The following is a 14,337-nucleotide window of genomic DNA, read 5'->3' on the forward strand; positions in this document are numbered from 1 at the left end:
GATTTACATATCAGGTCACTGAATTTAACCACCAATTATTTGTGAGGTCAAAAGGATGCTCCACTGAGTGCCATTCTGCTTTGTTCTGTTTTGCCAAGTGTCGCTCTATGAGTGATTTTTCATGTTTGTCTGTGTGTGTGTCTGTCCGCTCACTTATACTTGCCTACAGGTCACAATTTTAAACCGATTTTCACGAAACTTCACCAAATGGTAGAGTTCGTGGTCCGACAAAATCCTATATATTTTTAAGGTCAAAAGGTCAACATAGGCCAAAGGTCAACCACTTTTTTTCAAAAATTTAAATCCTCAATTCTCATCCGATTGACTTGAAATTTGAATAGGATTTACATAGCGAACTAAATTCAACCACCAACTATTTTTAAGATCAGTTTAGGCCAAAAGGTCAACCATCTCTTTGAATTTCTAAAATCAATTTTCATCTGATTCACTTGAAATTTGCATAGGATTTACATATCGGCGAACTGAATTCAACCACCAACTATTTTTGAGATCAGCGTAGGCCAAAGGTCAACAACTTTTTTTCGAATTACTAAAATCGTCAATTTTCATCAGATTGACTTGAAATTTGAATAGGATTTACATATCGGCTAACTGAATTCAACCACCAACTATTTTTGAGATCAGCGTAGGCCAAAAGGTCAACATAGGCCAAAAGGTCAACATAGGCCAAAGGTCAACAATTTCAACTTTCTAAAATCCTCAATTTTCATCTGATTGACTTTAAATTTGAATAGGATTTTCATTTCAGCTATCTGAATTCAACCACCAACTATTTTTGAGATCAACATAGGTCATAAGGTCAACATAGGCCAAAGGTCAACCACTTTGTTGAAATCTCTAAAATCCTCAATATTTATCCGATTGACTTGAAATAATTTGAAAAGGATTTTCATATCAGCTTACTGAAACCAACCACCAACTACTTTTGAGGTCAACATAGGCCAAAAGGTCATCATAGGCCAAATTTCTAAAATTGTTATTTTCATCAGATTAAATTAAACTTTGAAGACTATTTGCATATCAGGTCACTGAAATCAACCACTAATTTTTCTTGAGGTCAAAAGGATGCTCAACTGAGTGCCATTCTACTATGTTCTGTTTTGCCAAGTGTCGCTCTATGAGTGATTTTTCATTTGTTTGTTTGTCTCTGTCTGTCTGTGAACAAGATATCTCAAAAGTTGTGGACGGATTCGGACGAAATGTGGCAGAGAGGTCGTGTATGTGACGAGGACAAAATGATTAGATTTTGTGAAGATCCGGATTTGGATCCGGCTTGTAGAATTTTTTAAGTGATTCTTCACCATTGGGAGATATGGGCAAAAACGATATATAGCAGGATATCTCAAAAACCTATGGACTGATTCGGACGAAACTTGGTGGAGAGGTTGAGTGTTTGACAAGGACGAATCGATTAGATTTTTGTGAAGATCTGAATATAGATTCGGATACGAGAGTTAGTCACGTGAAAAAGTAAGTACACCCCATGTAAAGTTTTGACTTTTTCAACATATTTCAACATACAGCTATTTGATCTTCATTTCAACAATATTGATAGATAAAGGTGATATAATATAACAAATATCATGAAACATTTACATTTTGTAGTCCATTGTATAATTTACATCAACATAAATGCAAATTTCGCATGTGGAAAAAGTAAGTACACCCTTGGCTCTCATAGGTGGTATTGCCCCCTTTGGCAGAAACAACCTCAAGTAGGCGTTTCTTATAACTGTCTACCAGTCTCTGACATCGACTGGGAGAAATTTTTGCCCACTCTTCACTGCAGAATTATTTCAGCTGTGCGATGTATGAGGGGTTTCATGCATGCACAGCTCGTTTCAAATCCCCCCACAACATCTCGATGGGATTCAGATCCGGGCTTTGACTTGGCCATTCCAGAACCCTCCATTTCTTTCTTTTCAGCCATTCCTTGGTGGATTTACTGGTATGTTTAGGGTCATTGTCATGTTGCAAGGTCCACCTTCGGTTGAGCTTCAACTTTCCGACAGATGGCCTCACATTATCCTCAAGCACCCTCTCGTACAATGAAGAATTCATAGTGGATTCTATGATGGTGAGCTGCCCAGGCCCTGATGCAGCAAAGCTGCCCAAAACCATATTTCCACCACCATGCTTTACAGTTGGTATCAGGTTCTTGTGGTCAAATGCTGTCTTTGGTTTTCGCCAAACATGTCTTCTGGTACTGTGGGCAAATAGCTCTACTTTTGACTCATCTGTCCAGAGCACATTGTTCCAGAAGTGCTGGTCTTTGCCTAGGTGTTCATTGGCACACTTTAGTCTTGCCCTGATGTTCTTTCTGGACAGCAAAGATTTCTTCCTGGCACACCTCCCATGTAGATCAAATTTGTGCAGCCTCTTTCTCATGGTAGACTCGTGCACTTTGACATCGACAGTGGCAAGAGCTACCTGTAGGTCACGTGATGACATTCTGGGGTCCTTAGAGACTTTTTTCAGCATATTGCGGTCTGCTCTCAGGCTAAACTTGCTGGGGCCGCCTGGCCTGAACAAGTTTGCAGTTGTTTGGAATCTTCTCCACTTGTAGATGATCTTCCGGACAGTCGAATGATTGATTTCAAATTGTTTGGAGATCTTTTTAAATCCCTTCCCAGACTCGTAGGCATCTCTAGCCTTCTTTCTGAAGGCATCAGAGAGCTCTTTTGATCTTGGCATGGTGACGCCACACACTTCAACAACAAAGGGCAAACCAAACTAAATGTCTGAGGTTTAAATAAGACAGGTTCCTCCAAGATCCTCTCCAACGATGTTCTAATCATTTGCACCTGAGCTGGTGCACCTGATTTTAATTTTAGGTATTTGAAGTAGTGATAAATGTAGGGGCGTACTTACTTTTTCCACATGCGAAATTTTAGGTGTTTGAAGTAGTGATAAATGTAGGGGTGTACTTACGTTTTCCACATGCGAAATTTGCATTTATGTTTATTTAAATTATACAATGGACTACAAAATGTAAATATTTCGTGATATTTGTTATATTACATCACTTTTATCTATCAATATTGTTGAAATGAAGATCAAATAGCTGTATGTTGAAATATGTTGAAAAAGTCAAAACTTTACATGGGGTGTACTTACTTTTTCACGTGACTGTATTTAATTTTTAAGTGATTCTTTACCATTGTGAATTTGAGCGAAAAGCGATGTATGACATGATATTTTAAAAAGTTATATATAAGTCATGACTAAACTTGGTGGATGAGTTGGGTCGGTGACAAGAACAAGCCGATTAGATTTTGTTCAGGTCCGAATCCAGATCCGGCCTATCAGTGGGATACAAAACATAAACTGTTCAGCCTGGCAGAGGTATGCTCTCTACCGAGTGCCTTTCTAGTTTTAAAATGAAACTCTGTATATGCAATCAACATTGGGAGACGCGTGAAATATGTAAGGTTTTTTTCTTTTCTTTTATTTTTTTTGACCCCCGGTTCATTCCTCGTGGGGTGGGGACTTAGGCTCACAGGGGTAAAAACAGGGAAAAGTTTTAACTGAAAATTTGATATTGTGTCGTTCCTGGTGGAACTTTTTACCATCTTTCAACTTTGCTTTAGGTGGGAAGCATGGGTATTTGCGATGGTGCGCCATCGACTTTGCTTTAATTTTATTATTTCGCCCTGTTCTCAAGGCTCCATGGGGCCAAATGGGGTCTGAGGCCTGGATTATAATTTCCATTTTCTTCTGCACTCATAATACAGGGTTGACAAGATTTTGAGGAAGGAAAGTGGGGAGGGAGTTCACCAACTGCCCTTAAACCTGAGTTTATAATCCCGGGAGAAATAAGGCTTACCTCCAAATTCCATGTCCCGAAGGAAAAACTTGGAATGTTTCCTTAAAACTTTCCAGACAATGGAAATGGACTATTTTGGCAGTGTTCGCAAATGTGAAATTATTTTGCCGCAATATAAATCTTCTATATGAAACAGTATGCCTGAGCCTTTAGCCAAAAGCACAATATTCTTGCATTTTTATAAAAACCTAAATGGGTGTGCATCATGTTTGTGTTTATTGTAGTAATCATGGATAGTATTTTGTTTATGTAGTTCCGAGTTTCAAACACTGGTTTTGAGCGTTTTTATTTCTTCTATGTTTGTAATCCATTCCTTGGTTCAGCACGTGATGAGACATCTGGTGATTTCGGAAGTCAAGTTAACTGCTTCAGCAGCTTATGTTTTGCGTGGAGTTGAACGACTGTATTATTTCTCAACTACAGAACCTCATCGGATGGACTCTCGGGTCGTATGAGCTAGTCCGTAGCCAGCATGCTTTTTTGGCGTTCATGGTATTGGACCCCACAGAAGACTTCGAGCAATGTCAAAGGTGCATGCATTACTGGCATTTTCAGCTTTCATGGAAAAAGATTGGGTAATTTCTTTCTTTTGCAAAGAAAATTGGTATTCAAAAAAATGTATAAAACGACCACTTTCCCAAATACTATCTCTTCAATTGAATATAGAGTCGTGGAATGGGGAACACGAATGAGTCGAGGGTAAAGATGCAAACCTCCGTATCGCAACCAATTCAGCATTTTCTGCTCAACAGGAGTACCTTGATATTTGTTTCGTGTAACCTGTCATTTCAAATTGACACCCGTTGTGGGAGTTGACCACTTTGTCGTATTGGATGCATTTGACGACAGCAGCTGTCAGGTCGTCTCAGCGTGAAGAACATCCGAAGTGAGTTGGGCATTACCACTGAATGAATTGGGAGTTGGCTGTCGTTTCGAAAGCTGTCCAGAATTTAAACATTGTGCCCTCTCTAATGTAGTTCAAATGCTGCAGTAGTCCAGTAGTCCAGCAACGTATGGAATATATACTGTGTGTGTGTGTGTGTAACTATATATTTATATATATATTTTGTTTTTTTTTACTTTTTGTTGCCTTATAGCCTGGAGTTGAATTGCATTAAAACGGACTTTTTTCCGCCTTTATTTACACATCGTAACCCACAACTTCCAAATGAAAAATAAATTCTACAAATTTCAGAAAAATACAAATCTAGAATATCTTGGTTGGATAAGTGTCCACCCCCACCCCCCCCCCCCCCCCTGAGTTCATACTTTGTGGAAGCACCGTTGACAGCAATTAGAGCTGTGAGTCTGTTGGGATAGGTCTCTACCAACTTTGCACACATTGATTGGGCAACATTTACCCATTCTTCTGTACAAAACTGTTCAAGCGTGGGGGAGCCAGCATGTTGTTGCGTGGGGGAGCGTTGATGGACACAGCAATCTTCAATTCATGCGACAGGTTTTCGATTGGATTTACGTCGGGGCTCTGACTGGGCCGCTCAAGGAAATTTATCTTTTTCTTCCTTAGTCACTCCAGTGTAGCTTTGGCTGTGTGCTTCGGGACGTCGTCATGTTGAAAGGTAAACTTCCGTCCCAATTTCAGCTTTCTTGCAGAGTGCAGGTTTTCCTCTAGAAATTTTCTGTATTTTCCAATATACATTTTCCCTTCTATCCTGACAAGTGCTTATCTCTTGATAAGTTCTATCCTGACAAACTTTTATTTATATATATATATATATATATATATATTGTTGCGGATCTCACCGTCGGCCCCTTTTCCCCTTACCAAGGGGGGATTAATCCCCTTGTCTGCGACTGACCGACGTGAGTCCTGAAGCTGCCCAGCTCCCTCCACGAGGCAGGTGAGCAACCTCGTTCGAGACCGCGGACAAGATGTTATTTTGCCGAGCGGATTAGCAGCCCGCGGCTCGAACCATTAGCAATACTAAACCCGATCCTAAACGTTGGCCAAATCGTGCCACAGGTATTCAATGGGGAAATCACAAAGACGATCGAATGTGAAGAAGAAGACGAAGGTAGGAAATAACAGGATTTATTATTATTTACACAAGACTAAAGGAAGAGAAGAAAAGAAATGTAATTTACAGGGAAATGGAAGGAGCAGAAGGACACAGAGCAATTTCTAGCTTATCTATACAGGCTTAACTTATACCCAGGGCAATACAGACAGAACAAACTCACTCACACGAATAGGGAATTGCAGATTGGATTGGCTGGAGGGAGAGGAAGGTGGGACCACAAAGCTGGAAGGTTTGGCAGGGCGGCACAGCAAGCAGGTCCTCTCCGGGCTGGAAGCGAGCAAGGTGGCGGCGGGACACGTATCTCGTTCGGTGCACGCGGCAGGGCTGGTTCTTGCCTCGACACGCCTCTGGCTCTCTCGGTCATCTGCTCGTGGGGGCTTCCTCTCTCAGGCAAGGTACGATCTCTCGCGTCAGGCAACCCTCTTTTGTTGCGCACTCTTTGCCTCTGCTGGTCTCAACGGCTCGTCTCCTCCCATCTCTTTATGCGCGATCCTCGAACGCATATATTAAGCGGGGTCGTGACACGCCCTCGGCCGTTTGGGTCCTGCCCCCGTGCTCTGTTTGCAGCCCTATTTGGTAACGGAGCTGAACAGCTCCGCCCTTGTGGCGAGCCACGGTCACGCCTCTTCTCGGCGACCCCGCCCTTCTTGTCCAATACAGAGCACATGTTCAAAATGGCGGCAAACCAAGGCCAGTTGAGAGGGCGCGCACCCCACGCTTGTCGAGCTGCTTTGCAGAGAGATAGAGAGTTTGCTGGGGTATGGCGTTATTGAAGGGGAGCTATCCTTATTTGTTAATGCAACGTAGTGTCAATCTAGTGGACACAGAGCCTTAATTAAACATAGAATAGTAAATAATTAGCAAGATGATTCTAAGATTGGCTGCATGTTGCGATGGCCTAGGGTGCGATATTTAATAATTAATAAAAGGGGGATTATATTACTCAGGGGGATATTTACAAGTGAAGGGGGTTCCCAAATCTGTAACACTATATATATATATATATATATATATATATATATATATATATATATATATATATATATATATATATATATATATACACATATATATACATATATATATATACACATATATATACATATATATATATACATATATATATATATATATATATATATATATATATATATATATATATATATATATATATATATAAATAATGTCGCTGGGGCAGAGCTAAGCACACACACCCATTTATTTTCATTATCTTTCCCTGTGTCTGGGTCCGTTGCGGGAGCGCTCCGCTTAGGAATGTAGTTTACTGTCGCGTTGCTTGTTATCGGCATCCGTTTTAATTAACCATTTTGTTATTTTCCCTGTACATTTTAAATCCGGTTTCGTTTTGTTATTTTTGCAGGGTGAAGACGTCACCGAGACCCGTCCAGGTAAGTCGGTACTCTTCTTCCTCCTCCCGTATAAGCCGCCATATAGTTGGATTCAAAACGCCTCCATTAACGCTCATTTGCCTTCCGTGGTTCTTTCAGTGTTGATTGAGGGAACCACACGACAATATATTGGTTCACGAGTTATCAAGTGACCACTATATTCATCATGTGTGTGCGTCTGTCTGTGTGTCTGTCTGTCCGCAGCATAACTACCCGATGATATCATCTGATCTTGATGAAACTTGGGTGGGAGGTTGATATCATGATCTAGTTGTGTCCTGCCTAGAGTGGACATATTGCGCCCATTGTGGGCGAAGCCACGCCCGAAAAAGATGTATTTTTAGGGGGTAATCGAGTTCAAGCTACATCTCCGAGGGGTTTGGTGGAATCTGACAGGGGTTTCGATATTTGGTTAGGCCAATGTCATGTGTCTAGCCCCACGGAGCTCGATTTTTTATTTATTTTATTTTTTTACTTATTTTTTTCATTTCATTTTTCACTGAATTTTTGGTATTGTGTAGCTAACTAACCTCATAACTGATTATACATTATTTTCTATCATTTCAAGGTCAGTAACCTTCATTTTGACATTTCCGGGCCTGGCCTGTCTGGGCCTGTTTCGGTTACAGTCCGTCCTTTGTCATTGAATACCGCTCGCTCGTGAACCGTTGTCGTCTCCTGACTTGTTCTTGGGTAAAATGCCAGGGGCATAGAAACGGCCCCTTTATAGAAGGGTATGTGCCATGTGGCAAAGTATAAAAAGGAGGGACATTCCATAGCTTGTAGAAAATGCCAAACAAAAAATAAGGGGCATTCAAAAAATCTCGTGTGCATGCTGGACTACCCTTGTGTTCTGAGTAGGAACCAAGTAATGCTCTATAAAAGTTCATTAAAAGGGGTGCCGATTTGATTCATACAGCTGCATCAAGAAGTAAATGTATTTTATTTGCCAGATGTAGGGTGCCCCTTCATAAGAACTTTTATAGAGCCTGTGATACCTGCAATCCTCCAGGGTGGCATTTAGTAGTTAGTTTGGGAATTTAGTGCAAACTCGAACTTTCAGGAGCAGCCTGTCAGTTGATCATTCCAATATTGATAAGTTATGACCTTACTTGATGAGTTTTCCAAAATAAAGGAAATGCTATCAGTATCTCTTCCTCGTCAAAATAAAGCAAATGCAGGAAGTTGAATAAGGAATTTGCATTCAGCAGGAAGACAGTCGGACGATTTTCTTTTGTAAAAGATTGCATGTAGTGTATTTTATTTGTTCAGAATAAAGACATTCTATAAGAGGGTAATCCTAATGCAACTACTATCTTCTGGGATGCGAGAGCAGGTGCTGCTGAAGCGGGCTCTGCAGCATGAAATACACTGGACGGTTTGCCATTGCCTTCCCAGTGGACAAAATTAGAGTCATCGATTGTGATGCAGAAGCTCAACCAGCTGAAGCAGGAACACATTAGCACTGCATATGGATTTTCAGGTATTAAGCCAGTTTGTTTGTACTGGTTTCCCATGAGGGTAAAACAATGCTGGGTTTGGTGATTGCAATAGTCCATTTTTTTCATTGCTCACCATTAGCACATCGTTGCTCACATGCAGATTACTCGCGGGTAAAGAATCTTTTGTTTTGTGAACTGTAATAGTTGCTGACGTTGCTGAAACACCCACACATCCTTTCCCAGTAGTGCTCAACTAAACTTTCCATCGACCATGGGACCACCACTCTCTTGCTTTTGGCAGAGGTGCAGGCGCAACAATCTTACTCTGTTGTTTAGGCTGGGGAGTCTTCGGGACTGTTGGGTTAGTTCAGTTACTGTAGCTCAAGATGTGCAGGGCTAGCTGGGTAAGCAAAACTTTCACTTGGAAACTCACGTGCTTTTGTTTTTCTTAGGATCGTCTGAAGCTCAAATGAAGAGGCTTGCACAAACATGACACAAAGAATAGCAACTTCCTCTGAAATCAAGGCTGGTAGATGAGGAAAAGTGATGGAGTTGTATCATACTGTGGGAAATGGGCAGACATGGGGCAAGATCTGTAAGACTAGAGGAGAGGTTAAGTTTGTGTGGGGGAAGTTATTGGGTTTTTTTCTTATAAAGAGGTCAAAGCTATTGGAAGAGTTGTATATCGAAGGGTGCAAGGTGGGCAACCTGAAACGGAATTACAGATAAAGCAGCATCAGCATGAGTAGAGCAAAGCTGTAGCTGGATTCTGACAAAGTGCCATCTTTATTTTCATTGTGGACTGGGTTGATGCTCTTTCAGTTTTCTTTGAGCCCTCATCTAGTCTTGCTCCCCTGCTGTTCCAACACCTTACCTTTCCATAGCATTGGTAGGATCAATCCAGTAACCTCTTCCTTTTAACCTTTCAAAGCCCAAACTTGGAACTTGGTTGGTTGTTCTCTTTTTCCCACATATGGGGTGACCCTTGAGCTTGTATAGAAAAAAAAATGTCCAGGTGTTAAGAGCACTCACTACAAGACAAGTGCATCAAGGAGATTTTGGTAAAGGGAGTGACGAGGTGCGATAAAATGAAGCTGAACAGAAAGCCAACATGAAGAAAGCTTCAGGAGGATAATTCCGAGTGGATTATTCAATTACTTAGGGCTGGGTGAGGGCCATAGGCCAAAAAAGAAGTGATTGGAGCCATTACCTGAAGAAAGGTAATGGAGACCTGCAAAACCTATGGTGTGTGTGTGCCTCGGCTTCTTACAGAAATACTAATGTGTACGTGGCGTTGAGAGTTCACTTTCCCGAGGAATGAGATAAGACGCAGCTACAAAAGCTTAATAGGAAGCCATATTTTTATGGTACTGTTTGTTGAATGTTTTGTACACCTTTATGAACTAAAACAGTCAAAAGAGCACTTGGCTTCAAAGATTATACTAACATGAAAACTGGCGCTGGAGGCCATTTTGGAGATATGACATGTAGTTAATAGTAAAGGCAAGTTTGCCAAAGATTCAACCTCTGAGGGAAGGACAGGACAAAAGAGCTTGATGCTTGAAGGGATGGACTATTTAATTCACCTGTGCAGTACATAGCTGCTCGTTGCATCATTTCTGGGATGGCACTCCTGATGCAGTGCCACCTGGAGATGACGGCAGAAATATGGACTTTTCCAGAGATAGTGGTAATCATCTCCTTTGTGTAAGACAGTTGAGGATCCATAACATCCCCAGCAAGTAATAATAGGTGGATTTCCAGATTAACATCCCATCCGATGACGGTGCACTCATTGGTGGTGGTGGTTCGTATGCAGTCTGTATCTGCTTGGCTGGTCCGCTGATGCAGTGCCCCAGTTACCAGTAATCTGGTACTCATTTTGCAGACCTCGGAAGGATGACAGGCTGAGTCAACCCACGTGGTGTTAATTCAACGACAGGACAGGGGCTCAGACTCAGGACCCTAGGATCTCAAGCCAGCCACCTTAACCGTTAAGCCAACACCAGGCTAGTGCACTCATTGACGCAACACCATACTTGTGAAACATTAGGGTGCCAGTTGTAGTCTGATCGGGAATTAAACCAAAACAATTCAACTCGATGGCGAATGCACTATCTCCAAGTTGAACATCCCACCCAAATGAACTGATAAAGAATAACGAGAGGATCTTTGAGGAAGATGATCCAAGTATGGGTGATGTTGGCAACTGAGAAACAGAGCACATAATAGTGGTGACCTGCCATGGATATAAAATGACATGCAACCTTGAATTGCTGAATGTAATTAAGTTGCTTCCTTAAGGTACTGGAAGAAAAATAAGAATTTTATGGATACTGAGAGGTGGGTCTACAGCCTGGGGAAAAATAAAAATGAAGACATAAATATAATTTTTACATGAAAACAAATCTTCAACTACAATTGGTGCTACTACTCTAATAGTCCCAGATTATTCCCATCTTATTGTGGGGGCGCAGGGAACGTTTTTGGCCCAATTATTTCCCAAACTTTCTGGCCAGACCTCCCATTCGACTGAAGATAGCAGGAATTCATGGTGCTGACAATAACTCACCAAGTCTTTACGAAGGACACCGTGCGATCTTTAACGACCATCAAGCAATGCCAGTAGACAAGACACATGGCATAACGTCCAGCCCGAGGGACGGCACACACCGATCACCCTGCATGCGAAGCACCACGCTGACGGGTTATAGCTTGGCTGAGATTCAAATCCAGACGAGACAGCTCCGAGATAAGTGTGCATACATCTAGGCCATCCTGCCAGCCTCTAAAACAGACATACAACATGGGGAAGTAAGCATTGCATAGCCTTGGAAATTGGACTCGTACTGTCATAAGAAAAAGGTTAAATGAGGTTGCAATTCGGTTAAAAACCAAGTACTTAAGAAAGTTCCTAGTAATACACAACAAACTTGCCATTAAACTCCTGCTCATTAAATTAAAGATGGCATATCATTCTTGCATTTTTACATCTCCGTAGGATACTGTATGGGCTTTCCATTTAATAGCCCCACTTTGTTTTGTGATACGAGTAAATAAAGGTAGCCAAAGTTTAAAATTTTGAGGACAATTTTTATTCTCAGCTATCGTGTCCATCAGGAACTGCTGGGGCTATTATGTGTTCTGGCCTAGCAAAGTTGAATACTTTTAAGGTCACAGAGAAATTAGCTAACCAACATAAATGCATATTCCACGAGTAACACTATAATGGCGATATGAGAAAACCAGTCAAAGGAGAATGAGGCAAAGAACTAAAGGGTTTGGAACTGAACTATCTTAGCTTAGGATTTAAGGGAATATAAAAGGCATGAAGAAAATTGCTAGTTCAAGTTTCATATCCAACACCCAAAAGTGAACTTTTCATTAATCATCGTCTTCCACATGGAAAAATAAAAATCGCACTTCATTTGTGGAAGTTGAAGAGCAATGAGCAGTCTGAGATATATATATCTGCAGAATATACAAAATAAAATGTGAGAAAGACAAAAGTAACAATTTGGAAAGAAAATAACAGTACAGAACTGGATACAAACAAGCGAAAAAGAGAATAACGGGACAACTTGGTCAAATGGAAGAGTTCATGTTCTGATTGTCGAATGAGTGGACAAGTAGCGCAGCACCCCTTGTAAGCTTCAAAAGTGAAGAGCAGTCATCACATAACTTTACACTGGCAGAGCAAGTGTACAGTAAGAACTTTTTTTTTTTGTTTTGACAAATCCAGTTTAATCCACAAGATCAGCATCATGACTTGCTGTCCATCTCTTTGTGGGTGACGGTATCACAACTCGACATGCAGGCCGCATTCTGTGCCAGCAAGCAGTGCCATCTGTGTACTGCCTTCATTTCCAGCTGATGTAGATGCACCAGACATGGATGCCACAGGCCCAGGTCCAAGTTGCTGCGCCAGTAGAGGTGTTTTGGCATCTTGCCCAGACCCTGAGGATGGTCCAGTTGTGACATGGCCGGTGCTTGTAGACCCACTGGCGCTGCTGTGGGAACGGCTTTTGGCTGGCACGGCATGTGAAATCCGGGCAATTGGAGCCATTGGATATGCTGGGTATGCAAACGCTGGATAGGCAGGTGGATAAGCTGTAGTTGCAGTCATATAGCGGCCAACTTGCATGTAGGCCTGGCTAGAAGGTGGTGGATAATGGGGTATCATCGATTGTTGGTTTAAAGATTGTACTTGGGGAATGGTTTGTACTAGTTGTGGTGGAGGAGCCCCATACAGGGCTAATGGGTATCGAGCACCACTTATATTGCTGCTTACAGGGCTAGCACTAAGAGATGTTGTTTGTGTGGTACCTGTGCCACCTGAAGGGGTCGTGTTTGAACTTGTGTGGCTGGATAGCCCTTCACAAGCCCGAACGCGAGCATGCAGTTCACGATATCGTGGACGCCGAGCTGGCGGTTCTTGCCAGCACTCCAGCATCAGTGCATACACGCGTGGTGGGCAGTCATCCGGGCAGGGTAACAGTTGACGAGCACGCACTGCCTCACACACCTCTGCATTGCTGAGGCCAAGGTACGGTTGAAGTCCATAACTGAAGATCTCCCAAAGCAAAACACCATAGGCCCAAGTGTCCGACTCTGCTGTAAGCTTCCCAAGATGTAGTGCTTCTGGTGAAAGCCAACGCACCGGGAGGGCTGGAGATCCAGGTGACATTCGATAGTAGTCAGAGGCATACACATCTCGTCGAACACCTAACACGGATACTTTTGCATGCAGTCTGTCGCCTACAAGCACATTGCGTGCAGCTAGGTCCTTATGAATAACACCATGTGATGAGAGGTATTCCATGCCAGCTGCAACCTGTTGTGAAAAAGAGATGGCAGCAACACATCACATAAAGACTTATTGAAAGTATGTATATTCCACATTTATTCACATTATTATATTGTTCCACATTGATTGGTATTTACAGAAGTTTTATATCACTGACTAAATATATCACAATGCTATTTTGAGCTGAGAATTGTAGTCTTCAAGATTTTGCATTCGTTTTGATGTACGGAAAGAAAAAGAAAAGAGAAATGATCTGCTTTGTCCAACACACCTGCGCTGCCAGGAAGAGGAAGTCTGCAAGGTCAAGAGGTGGCCGTCCATCACGTTCATCCCGCTCCCCTGCTGGCCCAGCAGCCACATCTGAACAAGGCGATCGGCGAATAAGGAACTCACGTAGGTCACCGTGACTGGTGTATTCATACAGTGCGCTTAGTGGTTGGTCCAATGGTGCCACGGCAACTAGGCCTGCCAGGTTTGGATGCCGCAGTTCAGCGAGTAAAGATACTTCCTGCTGGAAGTCGGCACGGTGATGTGGAGTGAGTCCGTCACGAAGGGTCTTAACAGCAATAAGGACAGGAGGCTCATGTCCGCCTGGTGGGTAGTAGTGCCCCCGATAAACCTTTCCCAAAGCTCCCTCTCCTAGTTCTTCCAGCAGTCGCACAGATGCAAGGCGGACCTCTTTTACTTTGGCCTAGAGAGATAAAATAAATAATGTTATTTACTGTTATATAGTTTGTCTGTGAGCAAAGGCACTGACAATAGTTATTATAATAAACATTTTGTTTGGTGT

At 42.1% G+C, this 14,337-nt stretch overlaps 1 protein-coding gene across 3 annotated transcripts in view; it reads right to left on the reverse strand.

Moving 5' to 3' along the window:
- Positions 1-10,074: 10,074 nt before the first annotated feature.
- Positions 10,075-14,337, reverse strand: part of LOC137428489 (inactive tyrosine-protein kinase transmembrane receptor ROR1) — a 296,494-nt gene continuing 292,231 nt past the window's right edge. For 2 of the 3 annotated variants that reach the window (XM_068118413.2, XM_068118418.2), the window contains exons 9-10: positions 13,819-14,238; positions 11,813-13,574 (exon numbers count right to left, since the gene is read on the reverse strand). In XM_068118413.2, coding sequence (XP_067974514.2) covers positions 12,540-13,574; positions 13,819-14,238 — 1,455 coding nt within the window. In that variant the 3' untranslated portion in view covers positions 11,813-12,539. Of the gene's footprint in view, positions 11,529-11,812; positions 13,575-13,818; positions 14,239-14,337 lie in introns of those variants that run through there. The other variant, XM_068118421.2, reaches the window with a different exon arrangement.

The sequence above is a fragment of the Myxine glutinosa genome, chromosome 1 (genome assembly GCF_964187855.1).
Source record: "Myxine glutinosa chromosome 1, kmMyxGlut1.1, whole genome shotgun sequence".
Taxonomy (NCBI): domain Eukaryota; kingdom Metazoa; phylum Chordata; class Myxini; order Myxiniformes; family Myxinidae; genus Myxine; species Myxine glutinosa.